The sequence below is a fragment of the Bombus affinis genome, chromosome 8 (assembly GCF_024516045.1).
Source record: "Bombus affinis isolate iyBomAffi1 chromosome 8, iyBomAffi1.2, whole genome shotgun sequence".
NCBI lineage: Eukaryota > Metazoa > Arthropoda > Insecta > Hymenoptera > Apidae > Bombus > Bombus affinis.
In genome coordinates this window covers 4,269,783-4,296,573 of record NC_066351.1, presented here as the reverse complement: position 1 = coordinate 4,296,573, position 26,791 = coordinate 4,269,783, and the positions used below count along the sequence as shown (strand labels likewise).

Here is a 26,791-nt window from a genome sequence, read left to right as displayed (position 1 = left end):
GCTCTGTAAAAAAATCTTTAGTGTTTATAATACCCTTGTAAGTCAAACATTCTCAATATAAATATCGTTTAATTATAGTGGGTGGTTGGAATACACCCGACCCAACGACAGTATCGGTAGGCACAGTGGCTTCTCCAGTTACGAAAATGCTTCCGGTATCCGGGAAACTTTGGTGCGGGTGCCACAATTCCGTGAAAATCCTCAACACCCACTCGCTGGATATAGAACACACTTTCGCCGTTAGCAACGACACATCCCTGTCGGTTTCCTGCATGGCAAGTTCCGGTGGGCTAGGAGTCTGGATTTCTTTGCACAATAGCGCCGTGTTGCGATTGTTCCACTCTGGTAGCTATGAATGCTTGACGGACATCAATATAGCACCAGCCGTCACCAAAATGCTTACCAGTAAGTTTCTACGTATCTTAATGTTTTAGATGAACAAGATACCTGTGATAGCTTATTACCCTTATGTTAGACATATTTTTAGTTCTTCGTAATTTTACGTTGATCCGTACGCGACATATGTTTCATTTCATTTCTTTCATCTCTAAGATAAAAAACAGTCTTTTTCATTGAAATATCGTTCAATCAAAATATTTTTATCGACATAGATGCAATATTGATTACAAAAATGTGAAAATATATCCAAATTATGAACTATCCTCGAAAATAACTTATTAAATTTCAATTAATTGGAATAAAATGTGATTTCTACCACAAAGAGAAGTTAAAGAAACCTAATTCTAAAATATTATTCCCACGTTAGTTTTAGATTTATGTTGAAACTGACTTTAAAATATAGAAGTTGAATTTACGTGAGGATCGTAAAAAGACCTACACTTAAGAGTATATAACCGAAGATAAAATAGAAAATCTTACCTGATGCGAAAGGTCGTTAAACGTAGGAACACCAGATTCCTTTCAGCATTTCAAAGTCGTTTCACAAGTAGATTAACGGTTGTTCTTCACGAATTGGACCGAGAAGTTCTCGTCTTGACCGCCTATTTGTGACTCTGTTCGTGTTTAGACAAAATACATAATCAAAATAAAACGTAAAAGAAAACAATATTGAACATGCATTATTAACACTAATACCACCGACGATAATACATAAAAAATACAATATGTATACGAAAAAATTAAAGACAGGAACAACAATTACATATCTGTACAAAATTAGAAGTAATAAGTACTAAATACTGTATTCAATTTCTTGTTAATTTACTTTTACTTTTTGAAACCTATGAAACACGCAATGGCATCAAATTTTTGGCCGATAGTCTACTTTGTCAAAAATCATAGAATTCCCCTAAACGTATAATGAACTAAATCTATTAAATTTCTACGAAGTTATTAGTTGGTCATTCTAGCCATACTTTTAAGTTTACTATTAACACCAAATTTTGCAATTTTCATTAATAAATCTTTCTTCAGTCTTATACATTGGAAGTTTTCCAAATAAATTCCATATCAAAAACTTTAATTCAAGTAAACCTTACACAACCCGATATATTTTCTCGATTTTATTATATGGTATTTATTTTAACGGAAGCTTTAAACTTGCTGCAGGTTGCGATGACATAATACGACAGCACAAGGCCGCCTGTCTCAGGGTTACCGCACTTTTGGCTTGCAACGAGTTGCTTTGGATCGGCACGAGTGCCGGTGTACTATTGACCGTGCCAATTCCCCATATAAAGCCATCCACGCAGAGGATGTCCCAACCACCGATCGTGATTGGTACGTATTGACGTCACGTTCGATCGTTTATAATCGTAGCTTATTGCTTTCGATATAATTAGAAGCTGGCCACCGAGTTTACTCGTGACTTTTCAACGAAGTATTTGCTTCGACACCGGCCAGATACAGGCTCGATCAATCATTTAGGAATTTTTGGATTTCCCTGTGTATCTAAGTAAACTGTCTACTAATAAATCTTGGGAAACGGAGCCTTTCACGTGACGCTACAAGCTTTCAATCTCTGCTACAATTTAATGGATATACGCAATATTCAGTCGTAGGAAAACTGGTGTATCTAATACATCAAAGAAAAGGTATTTTGGTCTTTGAATGTTGCAAAATTTTATTAATACGTATGTTAATAAATAAAATGTTTTATTCAACGTTTTCTGAATCTGATTTAAATACGACGATTGTATCGTTCTTCTATCGCCGTTGTACTGGTTATTAATATTTCAATTTTGTAGAATTATTTAGAATTAGCGTCTTAATTAGATTAACACGATGAAATATTTATATTCCACTTCGCTACATTAATTACTAAGTCGTTGCATGTGAAGTAATCTGAACGTACTTGGAATCATTGCACCAGAACATGTATTACTTTGCAAATTTCGTCTTATGACTTGTAAAATTTCATTAATAATATTAGCTTAATTGTGCACACGGGCCCAGAAAGTATGAATAACAAAAAGTTGTCATCTTTTAGAAATAGAATTGCAGTATATATATAATAAAACAAAAATAAGTAAGAAATGTGGTAACCCGCTATAATGTTTCGAAATTAAAGCTTGGAGCTAGCAGTAGATTACATTTTTAGTGAATAACATTGTTGTAAATAATATCGTCGATCTTCACGTCGAAAAATATTTAGAAAGTAAAACTGTATTTTGTTATATTTTTCAGGTGTTCCTCATGGGCATACCGGACACGTGCGTTTCCTCACATGCGTCGAAACGACTACATTGTCGAAGCCGGATCCGCGTCCAAAAGTGAACAGATACTCTCTGAAATCTAGCAAAACTCAACAGAACAACATCAATCGCGGGAAACTCTTGGTGATATCAGGCGGAGATGGTTACGAGAATTTCAGAGGTGCACAGGCATCCGCCGAGCTGCAGGCTGGTCGCGAAGATTCGACCAACCATCTGCTGCTTTGGAAGGTGTGATCTGATCTGGCACGGCCCTCGGTGAGTTCGATTCGAAGCACTTGAATTAAAATTTGTTATCACATTTGATAATACATATGAACTATTAACATTCAAATTGATTGGCTCTATCTTTGGACATTTCTTGACTTTTCATTTGAAGTAAAATCTACTGAATTCACAAGTTATTTTCAGGTTGTAACATATGAAATGTACAATTTTTGAAGATTCATATTTCACTGAATTCTACAATTTGTGCATTTATGCATGTAAATATCAAGAAATTAAAATCATATAAGGAAAAAATTTTAAAAGGATGTGTGATGGTACATCTACAACGATAAAATTATTTAAAAAATAGATACAACAAAATATGTTACAATCAAATAAGAACAAAGAAGAATTCTTAATCATGTTCCAATTACCTTGAACTCAATTCCAAAAACTCGTACACATTTAAATCTGAAAAATGGGGAAATTTTGCAGGTAAGGGCCACAATTCACTCACGTCGGCATGACATGCCGTGGGAATCATTGTTGCGTGTGCAATCCACACGCGGTCGGGTCCGTCATTGTCCGATCGTGACTGTTCAGGACTTGTTCACCCGACGATTTTTCAGAGAACGCGGGAGAGTTCTCTGGCTCGTTTTGGCCGAGTGGATCAAAAGCAGGATAAGGGAGGTCCGTTATTTTCAAGGTGCCAAGAAGCACGCGTTCCAAACTACTATGGAACCGGACTAGAGAGCTTTCTCTAAATCTTTTGTTAATACCGATCGAGAAAGTTAGATCGTTACAGTAATATATTCGAACCTTGCTGGCTCGTTTCGAAATGGAACTACTGAAAAGGTTCACTGAAATCAGATTCAAAACGACAGAGACATGTTCACGCGTGTTTGAGACACTATAGAAAAAAAATCACGTTCGATTGAACCTATAAATAATTATTAAAATATATATCATTCTGATCTGGCTGTTTTGAATATTATTTGATTTCAGTAAATCGATTCTATGAAAGTTTGTACTTTTGCACTGGATCTGAATGAAACGTTAGTTTCTCGATGTTCGATCTCGCGGCATTAATTCTTCGTGTGATCGCAATTTAAATGTCGTTGTACTTCGATATTCGGTAAAGGGGGTACAGGTAAACAACCGTACACGCATGCTTTAAGCGAATCGATGTAATTACGCGTGTACTATGCTCGTTGTGTTAAATATAATATATACACGTTGAATTTAACACTAGAACGCAATGGATTACGATACCTGGAAGAGCGTTGAATCGAGCTTAACACAACACCGTGACACTGGCCTAAAAATACCTTTAAAACGTTAAAAGGGAACTAATCGAGTTAGAGTGCCAAAACGAATTTATCATTGTCCATCGATCGACGTCGCACGCTCGAGAACTGATGTATAACATCGTTGTTCGTTTTATTAATAATTCAACTGATCGCAGCAGAATGTGTTCGTGTTTAATCGCTAATGGGATTCTAGCGAATTCTGAGACTGGATAAATAATGAAGAACTCGGGCGCAATTTTCAATAAATTTCTTTCGGATTTGAAATTCTTGCAAATAGCAATGCCATTGTAACTACAAGTCGAGAGAATTATACTTTAGTTAATCTCTAGTAAAGAGAAATGGAAAATAAATAAAATCTCAATCGTTGAACTTTTGACATTAGATTCTGATTTTTCGTCTTCCTAATATTTTCTTTACTTGGAGGAAAATAAAAGTGTTATTGTAGGTGGAAAAAATAATTTTGTTGAAAATGTAAGAAAAATCGTGGGATTCATAAAGAAATGTATATTAGAATAAAGAAGGTTCCTCAAAGCTTCGTCGCGATAATTATTATATATTGGCGTAGAATTATTCTGTTGTTGTTATGTCCGTGTTAATGGTACAAAAATTCGAGTGGCCAATTCGTATAGTTTTCCCTGTTCAGGGTACTTCTGGATAGACCTTAAGCTCTTTATACATCTCCCGGGCGTTTTATTCGCTTCAACTTTGAGCGACTCGTCTGACTTTTTTACAACTTCGCGTATATATCGACCGTACATAATTAACATACAGCGTATTTGACAATAATTAATTGATATCAATCCTTCAGATAGTCTTACTCAAGATCACGATGCAAATCATTTTTTGGTCTTCAATTGTACGATCAATTTTCGCGCATTTTGCCCTTCTGATTATTGAAATTGCCAATATTTTTTTGCGCGAATGTTCGCGCGTTGATTAGTTTCATCGATACCGAAGTCGTAATTATAAAATCCTCGCCTTTATCGCAATGATTCGTTTTTAATCAGGACCGAGGACACTTTACAGCTTCGGATGTCTCTTTCAAAATGCCCGATTGAATGTTGTCTAATCTTCCTTGAATTCATTTTACAAATTTTAGATTCCTCGCGGAGCCAAGGTGAGATATTCAGAGTATTGTTATACTTTTATGATGACGTTTGGTCATAGCAGAAAATTAAAAAAAAAAAAAATAAAAATTGTTATCCTTCGATTGCGAAAATTGAAAGAAATTGTATGAATGCGTTGTCTAATTATATCTATAACATATGCAAAAAAGAGACAAAAACTATATTTAAAAAAAGTAAAAGATTATTGGAGTGAATGTTTCTGAGGGCTGTATCATTTTGATGGAAGAGCCGGCGATGCTTCAAAATGCTTCAAGACTGAGTCGCATAATTTTAAAGAGCACGATATAATGAATCATGTTAACCTCACACATAACCATTATATTCAATCAACAATATTGATACGACATTTCGCAAGAAGCATTAGAGCCTCGATTTTCGATCTCCCACATCTTCGGCTCGAACCGAAAAACGATTACAAGATTCGCTCTACAATCATCATAGAAATAGAGACATCTTTTTGATGTGTATATAATTATCGACATACCTGTATGTGTGATAAATTGTTGTTCGCAAGCCTATCGCTCAAAAGCAAGGCATAGATGTTAGAATTGATATAACGAGGTCGTAAATTAAAATATTAATCAAACATATAACGGTATGCATCTTATAAAAATGTCCCGAATCTCAGACTACAAAAGTTACTTTTATATTGATATCTAAAATATCTATATGAAATGTGTGCACTATATGCAAAACAGTAAATTATATATCTTTACAATCTGTTTTGTAGATTGTATCTTGTACAAAATTTTTTTAATTGTTTAGCTGATCAATTATATGAAATTTAATTGGTGACCAACGGTAACATGGTCAATATATTATATATTATATATACTCTTTGTAATACAAGACACACGACAGTCTCATGCATCACTTGAACCTCTGCATAGCATAATTATAATGCTAGTGAAATGTCGAAACATAATTCCTTCTAGATAAACTCGAAATAATCCCGATAACATAGAATTGAAGCCATAAAAGCCGAATTCTTGAAATTCTCAAAATCTCCTGAAACTTTTTCTATCATATTAGAAAAAATGAAAAAATTCTAATCCGATGGTCTTGAAACCAGCTATTGAACGCCTTGTTCTGTCTTATGTTCCTTAAAATTCATTTCTTTTAGTTCTCAGAACGTACATATTGATAGCTGTCCAATCTTATGACCTTATTATATCTCTTCCACCAACTATGCAATCTGTTGCTAATAAAAATTGTTGACCGCGTACGGGCTTATATTTTGTTTATCGGTGTGATTTCTATTATCGTAGCCAAAACGTATATACATGTTTGCATGCGATTGAGCTCGATTGCGTGAAAAGGCTAGAACAAAAGAAGTTAAAAAGAAAGACGAGAGAATCGTGAATATTTGCCTTTGACTTTGCGCCCTTTCGCGAATTGGAAAGTATCGATCTTTTCGCGAGACAACGCGTGCAATCATATCGTTCTAACTGTCGTTGACGCGTGTGCCTGTGATGGATGGTGAACTAGAATCGTATGGGGTGCGATGGTAAAGGATACAACTGTGTGTACTGGAAGCGTAGGCGATCTTTTGTTAGTCAACGTGTTGTTAGACAAGAAGGAATATTTACAAATTCTATGAAATTTCGTTACGATTGTCTCTGTGTATTTTTGTTTATCTCGTAGCGAATATGGAGATCGAACGAACGTAGATAGATCTTTGATCGACGCGTAAAACGTGGGAGACGAGCGTGGAATTAAAAAGTCAAGTTATTATTTATTGTAGCTACTTAAGGTACGTGAAAGTACGCCAGACGTATCGCGATTGGTACTGTGTACGAATGCAACTGTGGTATATTTCTAGTGTGCAATAAAAGAAAAGGAAGAAAGATGTCATGTATTCAGCAACGATCGCGTCCCGTAAGTTATTGATTAATGTTGTTAAGTGTCTAGAAGCAAGAGATACGTAATTGCGTATAAAATATATTTGTATTATATGTATTCCTTCCTTTCCACTCGTTTCGTTATTTCGTTGTCTCCTACACGCACATTGATGATTATCACTTGTTTGAAATTACCCTTTTTTATTTATTATTAATAATAGCGAAGTTGAGTAAGATCTTATTCGAAATCTAAGATGTAAAATCGATAAAACTGGCACTTAGTAACTTACGAATATTAATTTATTCAGTTACTTGAATTTTTATATTCAAACATTAATCCTCACATATCGTAGTACTATAATACTACTACTATATATTATAGTACTATAATAAGTACTACAGTATCGTAGTAATTATTAACATTTATTTCCTATAAGAATTGAAAATATGTATTTTTTCTATCGGATATCAGAAACACCAAAAACCGTTTCTAAATCTCTAAATTGATCTCTAAGAGTTAATGCTGAGTATTTATACTGATACAAAGTTCACAAAAAAAAAAAACAAATTTGTTAAACAAATTTATTACAAAAAAGAAGTAATTAAAATGTATTAATATAATTATATTGATACAATAGAAGGTGATAAAGTATTTATCGCTATAAGTTACATTGGCTTCCTCTAATGACGTACCAACTTATTGTTTGTTAAGTATAAAGCATGAGACTACTGATTAATCTATTTATATGCGATAAGTATTTCCATCGGTGTCATATCTTGAAGAAAAGAAAGATATATATATATATATATATATTTCTCTCTCAATTTCTATTTAAATTTTATAAGGAAGTACATTGTATGATGAAAATACGCTTTGTATTTAATGCTTTGGTAAATTGTCGGTTCATTGCATTCATTTTGTAACTACTGCACACTTGCATTAATTTATTGACTAGACATATATTTACGCAACTATACCAGAAGCATATGTCGAAATTTGCATTACGATCATTTCTTGTTTACTTACTTCATTATACTTACTTAGAATATAGTTCTTGATACACTTAACTACACTTCTTGTTATTATATATTATCTTATGTATATTTTTCTCTTTAAAGATAATTTGAAGCGAATTTTTACATTTCTCGCAAAATACCCGGTTTAAAAAAGTACACCGAACAAACAACACTCACTCTCACTTGCAAACTGCAAACGAGTAGAGTCTTGCATATTTTGCCGGGTATTTTATAATATTTTGAAGCTTTATTTTAATATACATATAATGTACATCCATTAATACGATACACGCACCATGTGCCATAATAATTTTTTGGAATGCTGTTTACTCACTTCTCTAATAAAATTCAACAATATATATAAAGAAAAAAAAAAAAAATAAAACAGAAAATAAGAATATCAACACCTGTCATATTTTCATGTAGTCCCATTAAATTCCCTTGATATATAAAGCGCGATACCTTTTTTACAAAACAGTTACAAGATTAATTAGGTAATCAGAATATTAAAATATCCAAAATTACAAGGATTAAAATTATCCGTAAAATTTACCATGTACAATAATACGAAAACTATACAGAAAATGTATGAACATTGAAAATGTGCAAATTGTACACGAAAAATGAGCGAGGTATCAATCTCAATTCATCTGATTTATTCCTCAGTTACTCACTCTCATGATCTTGAAGATTTCTCAAACGAAAATAGTTTCATACTCAAACTCTCCTTTGTTTTAAATATCCTTCTATCGTTAAGCAAAATAAAAATCGTACAATTTCTTCGTAATTTCGATATTTCGATCGATATCGATGCCAACTGACGGTAATAGGTTTGCCAGGCGTTTGATGAGATATTATTCGTTAAGATATTTTAGTTAATAATCGAAACTATTTTAAATATTCTCCTAATTGCCAACACAACGACCGTAATTTCGTAACATCGAATTTTTTCGTAATTTCGCTCGATATCGATTTCAGTTCAAAGCAATGGATTCGCCAGTTATTCGATGAAAGTTCGTAGCGCGGTTACTCGTGTATATACCAAGCGAAGATCTTCCAACGTTCTCGAAGAGCGTGCAGCTCAAGCCTGCCTAACATCGTGACTATTGAGCCGTTTCAGGAAGATCATTCGCCGAAGCCTATCTCAGATCGGCACCGCCACTAAATGAGGATTGTGTTCCTCGCTGACGGGCATGGAGGGTGCCTCGGTGATCGGGTTCGACGGATCACCACTGCTGCTCTGGTGGTCTGTGGTACCTGTCAGGTGTTAGAGATTCCATTTCAATCGTACGGATCATCAACATCAGCCTAAGCTGATAGGAGAATACTACTTCTGCCAAAAGTTCTTCATCAGCTATGTTAATGAGAAAACTGATTGTTAAACTATGCAGATAATTATACTATCGCTTAAAAGGTTGGGATCACTTATTCGATACGAAGAAATATTTGGGCTTCTATGTTTTTTATAAAATTTTATTCTGTTTTATGTTCGTTTATTTTTTTGCGTAAAATCATATACTTCCTGATTGTACTAGTAGTTACGGGGCTTCCTGTTTATTTAAAATATATATATAGAACTACAATGGAAAGATTATGAAGAAGGCTATGATAGATCGTATCTATTTTTCAAATGTTTCGACAAATCGTGTCATGTGTATGAATTAAATAAAAATGCAATGAGATGTCACAAAGATGTACTACAGAGATAAAAGATAATGGAAGGTATTTCTCCTAAATCTACCAAGAATAACAAATAGTGAATTGATTTTTGTTAATTTTTTACTCTTTTTTTTTGTCTGTGAACTATGGAGTGATCCCAAACTTGTAAATTTTAAGCGATAATGCATACTTCAAAAACGTAAAAATTAAAATCCCCCTATCCCACGTGGTTTAACGATTTTAACATATTTTCATTAGATTTATACTTTGTACCTCCAAAATAAAATAGCTACTGTGTTTGATTGAAAATTTCTTTTGACAAGCGGCGTGCAATAATTACAGTGAACTATGAACGCTAGGCCAGATCAAACGAGGAGACGATAGAATATATTATTATAATAGAGTACATTGATTAGAAGATCAACCGATTATATTGATTAGGAAATTATAGTATAAGTTATAACAAAGTACATTGATTAGGAAATGATAAGGACGTGTTAAGTGGAGACTCAAACATGTTTCGGTAAGTACTAATTTGCTTGTCCAAATCGTCACTAAGAATTGATTCAATATCAATTTGCAGCTCGTGTGAAAGTCCCCTATTTGTTGCGAGGTAACCAAAAGATCATCGTCCCCTGAGGGCCTTCTTTATCAGCCTTCTAACTTCTCGTTATGCGTACCGTGAAGAAACCGTATAATGGTTAGGTAGACTTTTAGGTAAACCATTTTCCGATAGACAAACTCACGATATTCATGTTAAATGACACGTTGAAAACCAAAAGTACATAGACCAATTACCCTTTGTTCTTTAGTCGTTCAAACGATTCAAAGTAAAACAGTGGTTAATTGGAAAGGTTCAATTATACAGTGTAAAATAAGTCACGCAATTGCGACGAGAGATATCTTACGTTTATTTAATCATAAAAAATGTCTTAAGATAGTACTTCTTATTAACACAGTATTATTAAATATTATTTTTAAGATAATATCATTAATGTTATTAAATATTATATTATTATTAAATGTTAATGTACAATATGGAATATTGAAATCCACACAAAAAAAACATGACAAGTCAATTTTTGTTAACGTTCTAAATTCTATGTCAGTTGGTGACTGAAAAGTTGTATACAATATATAACATAATTAAAAAAGAGAATAATCTGATAAAGGAAAAGAATAATATTAGTTTAGTTGTTATGTTAATTTGACTTAATTAATAATAAACTGCATAATTAATGGTATTCATATTTGTTATGAGTTCAAGAAGGTGACAAAAACATATATTTAATCCCAAACTCAAATTGAGAAATAGTTTTGATGTTGAGTAAACAACGTATTGAATTTTTGAAAAATTTTTCGTTTTTTAAAAAAGATAGAAAATATGACTTATCATGTTTTTCACCTGTGGCCTTCATATCAAATATTCGAAGTAGATATTCCGCAATATATATCAAATTTCTATACTATCGGGTCCCACTTGCGTGACTAATTGTTCCCACCTCCTCTAAACACGTAATTTCCGTTTCGAATTGATGAGACTCACCATTGAACGAACTCGACCGGCTTCTTACTGGCCAACAGATCTTGCAAAGGGGTTTCAGAAGGCGGAATCGTGGCCGTGGCATTCTCAATAGTACGTAGATGTACGGATCCAGAGTGAAGTGAATACAAAGAAGGACATCGGCCGCCAGGTGAAACATACGAATCAGTTTTCGCGCGAATAGCGCCTTCTGAGGTAATTGCATTGCGAACTGTGCCAATGGGATGGAAATCTATAGAAACAAAACAGTAATGTCATAGTAAAGTAAAAACAACCTATGAAACTTAATAATTGAGATTAACATAAAAGAAAAAGTAATTAATCTACAATTTTAATAAGCGTGTATAAATATTGTTGCGTACAACCTGAAAATTCAGCTCAAATCAACTCTAACTCAAAACGACGACTTCACAAAGTTTCAAAATTATGAAACACAATGACCACTATTAGGAAAGTATAATTATATATTGAGGTACGTTGGCTGAAAAGCGTAGAATGAAAAGTATCACGGTCACCATAGAATCAATATGAACGCGCGCCTCTAGGGTCAATGACAGAAATACATGGTTATTGACGACAGACGTTGTGGAAAATTTTCCTCGTCAAAAATCTCTCCAACATCCGGTTTCGTTTACAAAGCGAACATTAACGTGTTACAAAGATCGATCGTTTGCGAGCGTCGCGATCGATCGTACGTGACGATATTCCAAACTAAATCCTCGTGTTTAACCTTCGTCGCAGGCAGCGGAAATGCGTCACGTTTGCAATTTTGCTCGAGCAAATCGTTACATTATTTCCATCATCCTTGGAAACAGCTTCAGAAACGAGAAAATGAATAATTTTGTGGGAAGTTCAAGTGCAAGCTTTAAACGTGAGATTCGAGTGGTTGACTGGACTTCAGGGAACGTTACACGTTTTGTGAGGAAAACAACGTTCGTTGAATAAGATGCTGAGCGGATAAGGAGATGGAAATGCAGAATGCTCGTGAGTATGCAATCACCGTACCACACTGAGTGCATTGTTCGAGGCGATTGTATTCTTGCCGGCAGGATACATTCTGATTACATTGGATTAAAAATTCAGGAATGCGAAAGCTTCGGGCAATGGCAATGATTCCTCTGGAATAACACGAAATTTCCTATCCAGATTTATGAATCAATGAACCTATGTTCATCTATGTCCGTTTTTCGACGCCATAATACGTATATATTGAAATATTGTGGATCTTTGAATAAAAATCCGTAACTTCACTGTCCAATGCCTCCTTTGACGTACTGGATTTAACAGGTTTCATTCATTATTTCAAAATCAAAGATAAGACAAAATATATAATTATATAAATATTTTAACTCTTTAACTGCTACTGATGCTATGAGCGATAAGCATTCAACTGAGTTTACTTTACCGTTTACCACAAGCCATTGTTATTGGCAGTTAAAGGAATATTTTCGTTGTAAAAAGAAGACAATGAAAAATATGTTTAGTACATACTTTTTGATTGAACTAGCCTTTTACAGTTTATTCAACTATGTAATTAAACATCGATTAATGTTATATCAACTACGTTAATATCGGAATTGAATCAAATATCGTCTAGTACATCATTATCAACTGTTAGATGGATACTTTATGAAAGGTACATGGTGTAGAATGAAAAATGTTGTTTCACTTTGAAAGTCTCGTCACGGCAGATACGACGGCAAATTTTATCGATGTTTTGTCGGTGTTGGAGCAAATACTATTGTCGAAAGGATCTTCGAAAACCGCGTCACGTAAACACCACTACCTCCATAAAAGAGAGTAACCGGAAGCTCTTCTTTCATAGAGACTTCCTTCTTACAATCCGTTGACAAAATGTATCATTATGGCGAATTAAGATGACAACAAAATGAGCAAATACAATATAAACAGATATGAATTAATTATGATTTAATTGTCAGCGTTGTATCAGATTGAACATAAAATTATAATCCATGATAACACAGGTGAATCGATATTGTCACTTGCTGGTTCCTTGATATTTCTACATTTTTTAATATTACACAAAAATTTACAATTTACAAGAAAATTGTGCAATTTAATAAACTTTAAAATCAATGAAAATATTAACGATACAAAATATAAAATGATAAAACATTATTCTTTTAATCTTCTTTGCAATCAATTTCAATTTATCCAACAATTTAAATCCTTTGCTAGGAAATAAATTGTAGCAAGACAAGACAAAGAATGTAATTACTGATATTTTCCTGATAGACAATTCTAGATGCTACCTAATGTAATTAAGTATCTAAAGACACGTCTTTATCCAAAGATGTTCGAAAGCGGAAGGACTGGAAGTTACGACTTCTTTGAATTTTAATTAACTTGCCAAAAACAACCGCAAGAGTCATTTAATTGTCGAGGGTGTTCCGGCGTGAACGAATTAATTTAATCAATTACTTCCACGATCGATTGCTTACCATTTGTGGCATCCAACAGACAACAAACGATATTGATAGTACGGCCATCAATCTTGCGAATGCCCTTTCCTCCGCGGTAGTGACGATTTCTGGTGTCGGTCCTGACGCTGACAAAAGTGGTTTCGCTCTTGAAGAAGATCTCGTCACTCGTCGGAGCAGCCCAGTTTTGTGATTTAGCCTACTAAGCGCTCTAGAAACCGCCAAATTGCACCAAACTATCGACAGGCAGAGACCCGTACCTGCCGTTTAAAAAGAGCAATTAAGATCTTCACAATATGCAAATATACATTTAATATGGAAATTATTTCTTTCCTGTATAATACAATTATAGAACAATCAACCGTGCAAAAGTTTCAAGAAATTGTAAATGACAATTTTTGTAAAAACATTTCTGTTAATCATATTCGCGTTACAGCACATTTTATTCAATTTTCAATCAAGGCTGAATCAATGTGACAAAGATCACAAACTGCAGTGATCGCTTAACGATATCTATCGAATTCAAAATAATAATTATCAAAATGTATCGTTTTGTTGTTTAGAGTTATGGTAACACTGTTACTGTGTATTAATTCATATAAAATAACACGTGAATCATTCCATTTTATTTTCCTTTCATTAAATGAATGAAGGGTCCAATAAAAAACGATTCGGATTATCAAGATTTCACCACATCAAATTATTATATAGTAAACGAAACATATTAGGTCATCCCATAAGTTCGTGCCGACTTTTGTGTAAGCATTTCATGTGTTGATTTATAAACATACGGCGATAAGGGACCAATGCACTTGAAAAATGGGAAGAAGTTGTACAACGAGAGGGGGATTACATTTTTTCATGAAACTGAAAGGTATGTAAACAATCATACATATATATAACCTTAACATATATAACCGCTCGAAAAACGGAACGAACTTATGGGATGACCTAATATTTAAGGATTTATTAATCTCGACGATACTTCGTACTTACCGAAAACGAACCAAACATACGCGTAGGCGATATCAGCTGGATCGGTGGCTTCTCTGTATCGAATACATCGTTCGCCTTTGTAATACACGCCAAAACCCATAACTGGCATGCTTGTCAACGCCAGGGCGATTAACCAGAGCACTAGCATGCAACGTACAATTGCTGGGTATGTCACCTGCTAGGAAACACATACGTGTCACAGATTTAGTGGTACATGAAGCAGGAAATAGTATATGTTCCGTCGATAGTGTTGTAATCGAAGAAAGGACAAAAATTAAGAAATAATTACTACCTACATGTTATGACTAAATATTATGATGATTATTTTATTATTCATTATCGATTATGTATTATTTATTATTATATATTATTATTCGTATAAGAATTTTATAATCCCAAAAAATTGAATTTTTAAAAATTAATTCAGGTAGTAATTCATCCTATGTTATATTATGAATTCGCTATATTCAAAGCACTGTTGACTGACTCCAAAGTTCTGAGTAAAAAATAGTATTTCCATCCCTTATCAGCATATGCTATACTAACTTTTCCATAAAGAAACAAGTCCACAATGTGAAAACTGAGTTTAGTATCAATTTCTTTTTGCTTACATTCACAACCACATGTCCTTCTTCGATACGTATGATCGCATCGATCATTGCTCAATGAGGCAAAGTCAATGAACTTCGATGAATGACGTGTGGTAGAAAACAAACGAAGAATATCGATTCGATTCTAATGGACCGATTGTAACAACGGGCAATTGGTAAATAGAATAGCGTCGAAAGGGAAAGAGTCATCGCTATTTTGTAAATGAGCTTCAACGTTCCCAGACAACACGATTGAATCTTATTAACTGGGGACCAGATATAATGTAGATGTTGTTTTTCTTTTAGACAACATTCGGCTTAAAATAGGTGAACTCTTGATCTGCGTCACTATACCACTAGGGTTGTTGACGATCTTAGATCTTATTTTAGATGTCTTAGGAACAGGAAAAATGCGAAAAAGGAATCACTATGATATCATTGTTTACATGGGGTGGAAAGTTTCTTCGTCATCAACTAGACAATTCTTGAAGATGGACTCTTGGAATTTAAACAAAGTAGGGCTCGTTGTTTGCAGAATGAAATTCTGTATTTTCCAGATATTGCGCTTAAGGTTTGAAGCAAATTATCGTGCTAGTTGTTATTTGCGGAACGTTATGTTTTTGAGACTTATGTTCCCAAAAGTTTTTGAATTACTGTAAGGGAATAGAATTGTTTTGACATGATAATATAAATGTTTACATTATAAAAATAAAAAAAGCAGACAGTAAATCTTGAAATAGTACATAAATAATATTTTACCTGGCACAAAAAATGTAATATTCTGAATATACAGAATATACAGGAATCACTAATACAATTGTGGAACATTTAGAACAGTACATTGGTGAGATAGCGTGAGGTATGGTTTGCTTCAAATTTTATATAGGGTACTATATTTTTATTCAAATTAGATTGGGATCTCGAAGGTTGCCTTTTTTCATTGCGTAAGTTTACCTGAGCGTTCAATTTTGTCTGATTGAACAGGATCTTATTCGCAAAGATGGAAATAAAAGGAGAGAAACGTAAAGATTACTTATTATTATGGATTTAAATAATTCACAGTCTATTTCATACATAAATTTGATCATACAATAAAAAATTTTGTGAACAATGACATTACGAATGTCATAAGAATTAATGGTTAGTAATCTGATATTTTTCTAGCTTTCATCGAATTTATCTTCAGCTCGTAAAAAACTTTTATTAAAAATTAATTCAATCCATAAAATACGTTGCCGTATGTAATAAATCGCTCTAGACAGTACTTGATCATATTATTTAATAAAAACATTTTTTTTCACAAAAACGAGATAATGAATAAAATATCCTTCGTATCATATTCTTTTATATCTACATCTAAAACAAATATACGAATATCATCGCTCAAACATCGTGGCACACGTGTTCTTTGAGAAATGGGAGAAGAAATGAAACCTTCACCGACAACTTTTTGTCGTACTTTTACGGAGGTGGCTAAGTGCTTCCCAGAGGAAAAAGCGAAAGCCCATTCACAAGAGGCGTTCAGTACGTAGACGAAATACAAGGGCTAAGGGAAACTGTAATAATTGCTGAGACATCGTGTCGTTTTTATTGTACCTCCTGCTTCTGCTATTGCCTTTCGAGAAATAATTCGCTGTTTTACAACGCAACGTGTTATTACAATATCAAAATTACTAGAATGTTTAAAATGACCAACTCTTAACTTCTTTTTATATGATCGCTATAAAAAATATTCATAGAGTACTTAACTTCAACAAAATTATTATGGCACATTGTTTATTAACGAATAAAAAATATATGCATATTCTTAGAATTCTTCATATAATTTTCGGGAAAAAAAGAACGGAATGCGATACCTATTCTTGTTTTAAAAATATTAATAAATATCTAGAAAATAGTAAAAACATATGCGTAAAACACATATTCGTCGTTATTGCTTCATAGGATACAATGTACATAGATATTTAAAAAATAATCTCCATCAAAGTACAGAAAAAAAATGGGTTGAAAAGACAGTTTCATCGCGATACAAAATAACGACTCAAAATATAACGTTAGTAATACGCGAGCTTGAATCTTGTATTTCGGAACGCCTAAAGCACCTTCACAATCCACGGATATAAATATTATTAAAAATATATATGATCACCTGAAGCGAAAAATACGGAGTCACCATATTTCATCAAAGAATGATTGAAAAAGGACTCTTTCAGAAGAATAAAAAAATACTTCAAGTAAATTACTCATCAATTTGATAAATTCAATGTTTCAATGTTTTGTCGTTTCAACAATGGCTTCAAGCCATAATAAAATCAGAAGGAAACTCCACTAAGCATTAAAATAATTAAACTTAGCAATTTCCTCTCCTGGATATGTATTAGGTAAGTCTTATTAGTTTTTTCCATTAAACTGTAACTGTACAAATACTTATTACGCATATATTTTTGCCATTTTTTAGACACTTGTTAATATTTTCACGAAGAATATAGATAATCCATCCTTTTTTAATGAAAATTATTTTACAGACTTGTAAGAATACGCGCGTTTTTTTTGTTAAAATTTTGTTAATGAACGATATTCTATAATATTTTTGATGAAACTAATTATTCTACAAATACTTTTTGCACTGACTATATGATGCTTTTTACAGAACTTTTTGTTTCTTGTAAAATATTAGTTCTTTTTTTACGTTATTTAATTATTCATTTGTCCCTTTCTTCCTTTTCCCTTTTAAATACCAGATCATTTTTAATTTTGACACGTACATTTTGAAAATAATATTGGATGCTCTCAAGAGATCTAGAAATCTTAAATTCGATGGACAGAAAGTTGCTGTAGTCGATACATAGTTCGCGTAACTGCTCTTTATATCAAAGGAAACGTTGTTTCACGGCAGCTAAAATCAGGAGGTTGGTAGGTATTACGAGGTATTACGAGTGTTAAGTCTGAGAAATGGATGACGATGAAGATTGAATAATTTCTTCTCTGTTTGATGTAACGTTCACAAATATAAATAGCCAAATAATAAAATAAATAACAGTATAAAATACTTAGAGAGTTTGGGTTCAAACTATAATCTGATCAACTAGAAAGATCTAAAGTGTGAATATTCATGATTATAACTATGTACTTGTGAAATTTTTTTCTCCTTTATTAAAATAATGCTTATTAAAGCACAATTTTATTAAAGTAGAACATTTGAAACATACAGTTAAAAAAAGATGATAAACAGCTAAAAATAAATGATGGAGTTAAGAAGCCAAAACATAGTAATTTACAAGCATTAATGAACTAATGAGTTCTCAGACTTAGTTACCTTGATATATCGTTCCCGGATAAAATCAAAGAATGTAAGATAATATTTCATTTCTTAATATCGCCAACAGAAAAAAGATAAGTTAAAGTATTCTCTATATATATTTTACAAGAGGAAACTAATTTTCACAATCGTGTACCGCACATCCTTACAATATGTCTACAATTGACCACTTTATTTCGGCAGAAGTGAAAATTTCTCACACCATAACTGTAAACATCCACGAGTAAAGAAACGATATTACATAGATAAAATTATTCACCAGATATGTTCAACGATAAACAAAAAGCTTGGTATGTAATATTTTGTCTCTCGACAAATTACGAAAATAATATTTTATTACGACATTAATAAATTTTAGCTAAACCTGTTTTCTTCTAGTTGGCAAAAACTATAGATAAAAGCATCATAGATTTCCATTCCGTTAGTTACATTGATTTTCTTTGAGCGGGGTGCTTGGGTTTTTATAACATAGTCACTTAATGTGAAATAATATGCTGTTGTACATGCGATCATTTACGGTTATCAAACACGATATGAGTATGAGGTTACGACGATAATGCTAATGCATTCTACATACCTACATACATATAATTGTACAACAAAATGAGCTTAACAGTATCAATAATTTTTAATTGCTTTAATGTTACCCCGAAGAATTTAAGAAAATCAATTTTTCACGCGACTTTAAACCTCCAATCAAAAAAGAAGAAAAATACATATATATAATCAAGTAATATTTTAAATTATTATCCAAAGAGTATCTAATTATAAAATTCTATGATTAAGTACGTTTTCATCACACCTACATGATTTGCAAATAAAATTGGAGATACTAATTCTACATCCTACAAGATTAGATCAATCTCTTCTTCACGAGTTTAAAATATCAAGAAACTAGCAGTATTTTTATCCTCTATCTTCATTAATTGGCCCCCAATATATCTCTAAAAAAACGTTCCAACAAGAAGTTACTGCGTCATAAGCTCCACCGACCTAAAACACGATTTTCCTAGCGATCTTCATTTTTTCATTACAAGCCACGCTTGGCTCAAAAATTCGTTCCATAAGGCACTTAGGCAGCTCCGAATTCCCTCTTATGTAACCAAAATATTTCGTGGAAACGCGATAGAGTGGAGACTATTTCTCAATCGTTAGCTCGTGATTTTCGTTGGTTATTAGAAGCGAAAAACGAAACATTGGTCCGGGGTTCCTCGCGAAAGTGCGTTCTCACATCGTGAATCACTCGTTGCCAATTCATATATCCTCTTTTCATATATTCGTCGCGAACACGACGTTTACGACCTAATATTACGAAGATAGTCTTCGCATAAAATCGAAAGATAATTTTACGCACTGTCCAATCATTGATCCAATTCATTTCGGCTTAGAGTCACAGTTCTTCCTTTTTCATTTTTCATTTTCTAATTCTAATTTTTTATCAAATTTAGCGTTAAATCATCATCAAAGTGTTGTTGAGATTGCGACACTATGTTTGGACCGATAGAGAAGAATCTGTTACAGATAATGACAATCCACATGCGTCCAGAGGATATCAATCCGCAGTTCGTGGACATTATAATCATCTTTTCGTCTTCTGTTCTTATATTCTTGAAGTTACCTATCCACCGCAATCAAAGGTGAGATCTATCATGCTCTAAATTTATAGCGTGTTCAACGAGTTCCCTGGAGCGACTGCTAACAAGAGGACTGGATTTTCTAGTTTTCCTTTCAATCTGTTTTGAATCGACCAGTTGATTGTAGCCTATTTTTAAAGTTACTCCATTAAAGCGGAAGTATGATGCATATGGATGATAAAGTGGACGACGTTTTTTTATACAGATGGTTGATTTCAATCTTTGGTATTTTAGAGAAAAATTGTAGTGCAGTGTTATTGATAGAAAAATGCAAAGTTCTAGGTTAATAAACAAGATGCAATATGAAAATTAATTATGGCTTGTAAATGTGGAACATATTGATAACCGTCGAGAAACGGTCATATTGATGAACGTATTAATGATTGTCGATAAACGATTGTAATTTATAAAGATTATTTCAATTGTAGTCTGACAGCTATAACGTAACTATATTGGGATGTGGTTTTTGGTGTCAGCTTGATGAAAATATTGAACACGTATATAGATAAATAAACTCTGGCTCAAAAATTTCAGGATACCTCGTATTTAATAAAATGTGATATTTGGTGTAAATTATGAATATGTTATGTAGTAGCGTATAATTCCTTTATCATATCAAGTATCGAGTTAAATGAATTGTTACAAGATAATTGAATCATAATTTTTTCCAATTATGGTGCAAATATATAAATGTTCTAATAAGTACATACACAGAAAAATACACACTATAATAGAGATAAGGTAGGTAAAAGATAAAGATGTATAATTTATGAAAATAATCCTAGCATTAATTTTACAGCTATAACATTACTAAATGATACTGTATCATATGGTTTCAAGTTTACGGCCACTGTACGTGCGTGGATACACGTATCCTAAGAAAAAGTTTAAATACCAGTGACTGACCATTCAGTGCAGAAGTGTGGTTTACATTAATTTCACTGACCCTCAATCTCTGCCTACTAAAAGTCGAGATACGTGCTAAATAATTCAAGAGGTATGAAATTCGAGTGAATTCGTAATTCTTTTTCTTTCATTACTTAATCTGTCGTATATAGCGTAACATAAATAGAAATTATATTGTATTATTTTAAAAATCTTACAGTAACTAAGGATTCAATATAAAATATCGAAACTTGTAAAAGTATTTTCTTCGACAATAAATTTTAGATGAAAACTATCGTTTAAACAATAAGGAAAGTGTCAAAGAAATTTCTTAATACACTACTTAAATCAAGGACGATAAAATTTAACAATAATGATCCAAGAGTAACATTACAAATCGAACAGTGTAAGAAGACATTGAATATATTTAAATAATCTAGTGAAATGAAATATCGAATGAACAACGCAATGATTGAAAACAGTATAGATGTTACGCGTGGACATATTTGGGCTACAATATGGGTCACGAATTTTTCACCGCGACACGCGACGCAACAAGTTCAATTGTATTCAGCGACGATAAAGCACACATGTTTCATTCCCAAACCAAATGTAGTCATGGTATTAACATGAAAATAAATTTTTTTAATCGGGACATGAAATAATTAGCTGCTGGTGATCACGTACGTCTTTCTTTTTCTCAGAAACAACTTAAGGACTTTCTAAAGCTATCACTTGTTATCATTATCATGGGAAATATGACCGCCTGCTGTGAACCATGATCCCCTTTAATCACATTTTTTTAATTTGACCAAAAAATATATATCAAAGAATTGCAAAATTTGATAAAATCATTCGAGAAAAAATTTCAAACAAAGTAAAATGGACCAAACGTATTATCAACAAATTTCTTATAATTTTTCTACGTAAATGATATTACGATTCCGCTTAAACAGTAGCCAGAAAAAATAATTTATATCTGATTCATATCTGAAAGTAATTTATGTCTTTCTATTATATTTGACAAAATTGTTTTACGAAAATAATTCTTCTTCTTTGGTCACTTGTCGAATTATACAACATAATGTTAAAGGGAAACAGGATATACATTTTGATAGTCCAACTGCATCAGAGAAACACTTGTTCCTCAGCCAGTTTAAATAATTGTTTCCGCTGCGTTTTAAATGGCCGTAGATTGAATCGACCGAATCGTTGGCTACATCCAAGTGATGGAGTTAATATTTGCATACTGTCAACCCTGATACCGTACGTACATCTTCAGATTCTTAAGAATTTCAATAGGAATATTTTCCTTAAGCATGTATTTTAATGATTGATACCTAGCAAAAAAACCAATGATATCATCGCCTTCAAGTAAAAAGATATTTTATACCATTTCTCAAATATTTTTTTATGATAATATTAATTCTTGCTTACTTTTGATGAAAGAACTGCAGTGTGTCAAGTTCTCTGATTCAACATTTCCAATGAATGATCTTCCGGTTTTAACGCTCCGGTCATATAGTTAGTTTTTAAAATAGAGTATAGCGAATAAATTGATATAAAGAAGTAATTGTAGTTAAATAAATATCAATTTCTAGTTGCTTCTAACTTATTGCAAGTTTAATAAATATCTAATTTAAGTAAACTACCTTAGTTAATAGCGATAGGTGTAAAAATTTCGGCATTGTATAATACCTAATAACAAGTGTACGCAAACATTTTTCTACAATGTCTTATAGGGTACAAGTGTTATCAATAAAATATTAAACAGTATTGTCATTTTCAGTAAATATTTACATCAATTCCTGTCGATGTTGTCTATTGAAAAAATGGGTCAGGTCCATATGTACATCTACCTACACTCTACGTAACGTAACTTTTATCACGTATAGATAAAACCTATGAAGCTGCTTCGACTATGTTACTATGGTGTTTTCACTCTTCCTTTTATCTCTGTAACGTATATAGTTTTAAAATAGTCCTAATAGAATAATATCTAGTGTTTCTGGTATTTGACTCTTGTTTTTCGATTTCGTCCTTATTTTGCATAATTTTCAATTAATATTCAGAAGATTGATCTGAACTTTCTTATTACTTTTATTTACTGTTAAAATACTTCACAAACTTTGAAAATACCTCATGAAGGAATATCGAAAAAATTTCGCGGAAATTTGGATTAAATATCAATATATTGATTTAATAAAAATGAATTAATTCATTTAAAAGTTAATTTAAAAATTAATTTTTTTCGACCGTGTTTTTCAATCTCTAATTATCGAATTAATTGCAAGGATAGTAAAACGCAATAGCGATTTTTAAAAATAATTAACCAATTAGGGAAACGCTGCGTTTTTCCAAAGTTTTAATTTGAATTGCAAAACTTTCGTATTTGTCTTTCATCGTCAGAATATCCTTGCGAGAAAATCTTGGCGCCGCATTCCCCATCATGTTCGATGCGAGAAAAAGCTATCGTGAATATGAATGACTAATTGAGAAAAAGAGAAACATTTTCGGTCCAAAAATTTGTTCAACTTCCTATGATATACGTGTATATCATTTTTTGATGATGTTTTGAATACTCGATTTAAGTTATGTAACTGGGAATATACAGTCTCAAGTAGCCTGCAAGTGTTAGATAGGATCTAACAATGTGAAAGTAAACGTAAGATGAAGGGATCCAACGATAAGCTCCTGTCAATACCAAAGTCAATGCTAGTTGGTCGTTTGAAAAGGTTTATCAAGGATCTTGACTTACCCTCTGATAAACGAAGGGTCTGGTCAAGGCTAGCCACCTCTCAGCTGCCATTACGATGGCAACGCAACCACTGAATAAACCGAAGAGCCTCCATACCACCCGAAGGGAACAAAACCCCCTGGTAGACATCACACTGCCTACATAGATCGTGATGTACATTTGCACCATCATCCCTAACAATGCGACCAGGTCGTTGATGGCCAAACAACGCAACATCACCAAATGTTTTCGGTTTCTCCTCTGAAACAATTTATTTCAATTTATATACCAATTAGCTCAAATTACTGAATATATTTAGATTATTTTGAGAATTTCTGTAATTTATCTTACTGTTTGTACTCTTTGATATATTAGACTCTTCTTTTTGAATTATAATCTGTACATTATTAATTTTATTATTGAATTTTAATTTTATCTATTATTAATATATCCTTTTTATATTGTAACTCTATGTACAAGTAGTCTATGTACTATTCACTTTATTATTAAAAAGTAAACATACTTTGTCGCTGTTTATGTTGGTCGGTAGTATTGAATGAGATAAAGTGTATTATACAAAGAGTTTCTCTCTCATATATTCAGTATACATACATCAACTTTCTCTATTACGTTCAATGAGATATATCACACCCTTGCTACAAAAGTAATCTTCTACTGAATAACTCGTAAAATATGTTCCCGAGATATCGCTATAAAAAGTTCTTTAGGATTATAAACTAGAAACGACAAAAATATTATATGATCCTATTTTATCAACATTTTTTTCGCACTGATAATTTTGATGAAAAAGATAATATATTACTACGTGTTTAAAGACAGTTTTTTTAGACATCCAGAGAACCAATGTTTTTGAGCTACGTATTTTCGAATCAAGGGCGCGATATCTATTACTCATTAGCATTTAAACCCGCATCGAAATATTTGTTTAGGGATACACCTACTGTTAATAGAGATACTGTTATTTGTGAATAACTATTGCTTCACAAATAACAGTATCTCCCGGGACTACTATCAATCACATTTCTTGGAAGCGTTTAAATAGATACTTTGTGACAGTAATTTACAAGACACAATTAGTTTCTTTCTCTGTTGTTAGTATTCAATATAAAATATTACCAATAAATACAAATATAATATTCCAACGTTACTAATATTAAAGTCTTATAATACTAATTATCTTCAATAATTATCCTATTAACAGAAGTTATAATATATATCGATAGATACACGTATAATAGAATTTCAATATTATTAATCAAATTAAAGATCTTAGAAGTTTATCGATTAATCGTAGAATATGCAATGGAAGTGTTACCTTATCTCGATGAAAAAGTATGACTAGAGCAGACACATTGCCAATTACGCCGGTAATATATACAAGGGTGAGTACCACCTGAGAGGCGAAAGTCACGTGTCTTTTTGATGGATTCAGAACAACGTTGGATATTAAGGTCGAATTCAGCGTCGAATTCAGAGTCGAATTCAGCGTCGAATTCAGCGTCGAATTCAGCGTCGAGTTCAATGTCGAATTCATTATTGACAAGGTTTCGTTCCAAACTTCTGTCGAGGTGAGCGACATTTTTTACGACTCTCTTTCTTGTTCACGGTTCGTAAGTAGCGTCAATCGATATTCTACGTAATATATCGTATCAAAATCGCAACCAGGCAATGTCCGTATCTGAATCGCTTGGCGGATAACTTCAAGCGGAAGTCTCGACAATATGATCGATGATGGAACGATTCAGAGACCTCATTGTTTATATGGATCGTTCACTCCGTTCCACAATCGTTGATCTCGAGTAATCATCTATTTTCTCGGCTCCTGTTTATCTTTTTCTTTCCTCTATATAAATAGGAACTATGCCGAAGAAAAAAATGGTTGAAATTTTTCCCGCTAAAGCATTATTTCATAGCGACAATTTCTTAAATCGGCTTGTTGATTTTCACTATTTGTATCGCTACAGTTATCATGTACCTTTGGTACTGTATTATCGTATCTTACTCCTCAACGGGCGCTGTTGCTGTTACGCAGGCCACCGCCTTGAATTTCTTATGAAATGTGACAACGTTGTATTTGGACCCTTTTGTAAGACTACCTGCAGTCCTACCAGGGGCCCTTATTCAAGTCAGGCTACATATGCAGCGAGCTACAGCCAGTGCAACGGTCCAACTGCTTGGATTCATCGATCGAACAGCACAGAACCGAAATAAATCTCTGTGAAACCTGTTGCTGCGTGTAGGCCAGTTATCCTCTTGTGCGCTCTTTATATCGAAAGTAACATCAAAGACGTTTACCAGTGAGAAAAATTAAAGAGCAGAGTGGAACTTCAAAGACGCCTCTTAAACTCGCTTGTTAGAGTATTCTTCGTCATTCGTTGAGTGGTAAGATGACAATTACACGAATCTATACATATTTAACTTGTATCTTACTAACTGCATATCTGAAGTAGGCCAATTCGATTGACTGTCGATGGAATTTCTTTTCAATTTCCTTTAAACCTCGATCACCGAATTGCTAAGTGAAATCGCCGACTCTGTCGATAGCTCGATACGTTCTTCTTTGTTTCTTCTTTAGAAGATATTAGTAAAGAATTAACGATGCGAACCTGCGATTCCTCTAATCGAACTTAAAGATGTGGAAGAGGAAAAACACACTTCCATTACCTCCTTCGATCGCGAGAGTCGTCGCTACACTGATCCAAACCACGCGGTCGCCTCGAGTTTTGTTTACAATCGATAGGCCTCCTGCTAGTGCGCCTGCGCCGTATTTTAAAGTCAGCGTCTGTTTGGCG

At 33.0% G+C, this 26,791-nt stretch overlaps 2 protein-coding genes across 14 annotated transcripts in view; one reads left to right on the top strand and one right to left on the bottom strand.

Annotated features, from left to right (window-relative positions):
• LOC126919810 (rho guanine nucleotide exchange factor 17) overlaps positions 1–7,275 on the top strand; it is a 69,763-nt gene extending 62,488 nt beyond the window's left edge. For 8 of the 9 annotated variants that reach the window (XM_050729408.1, XM_050729413.1, XM_050729412.1 and 5 more), the window contains 4 exons: positions 79–405; positions 1,570–1,740; positions 2,647–2,930; positions 3,375–7,275. In XM_050729408.1, the coding sequence (XP_050585365.1) occupies positions 79–405; positions 1,570–1,740; positions 2,647–2,909 (761 nt within the window). In that variant the 3' untranslated portion in view covers positions 2,910–2,930; positions 3,375–7,275. Of the gene's footprint in view, positions 1–78; positions 406–1,569; positions 1,741–2,646; positions 2,931–3,083; positions 3,302–3,374 lie in introns of those variants that run through there. The other variant, XM_050729407.1, reaches the window with a different exon arrangement.
• Positions 401–26,711, bottom strand: LOC126919814 (prostaglandin E2 receptor EP3 subtype). Of its 5 annotated transcripts, XR_007711769.1 has the most exons (7): positions 25,315–26,711; positions 24,000–24,239; positions 14,814–14,991; positions 13,839–14,077; positions 11,380–11,608; positions 880–1,013; positions 401–547 (listed from the first exon to the last, which is right to left on the bottom strand). XR_007711769.1 is itself a non-coding variant. In XM_050729425.1 (6 exons), the coding sequence occupies exons 1-6, from the start codon at positions 25,576–25,578 to the stop codon at positions 952–954; spliced, it is 1,212 nt and encodes a 403-aa protein (XP_050585382.1). In that variant the 5' UTR covers positions 25,579–26,711; the 3' UTR covers positions 401–951. The 5 variants fall into 5 exon arrangements, 4 of the variants coding, with proteins under 4 accessions (XP_050585382.1, XP_050585379.1, XP_050585381.1 ...); XM_050729425.1 differs by having other exon boundaries at positions 401–1,013; XM_050729422.1 differs by lacking the exons at positions 401–547; positions 880–1,013 and adding an exon at positions 8,402–9,528.
• Between the last annotated feature and the right edge of the window lie 80 nt (positions 26,712–26,791).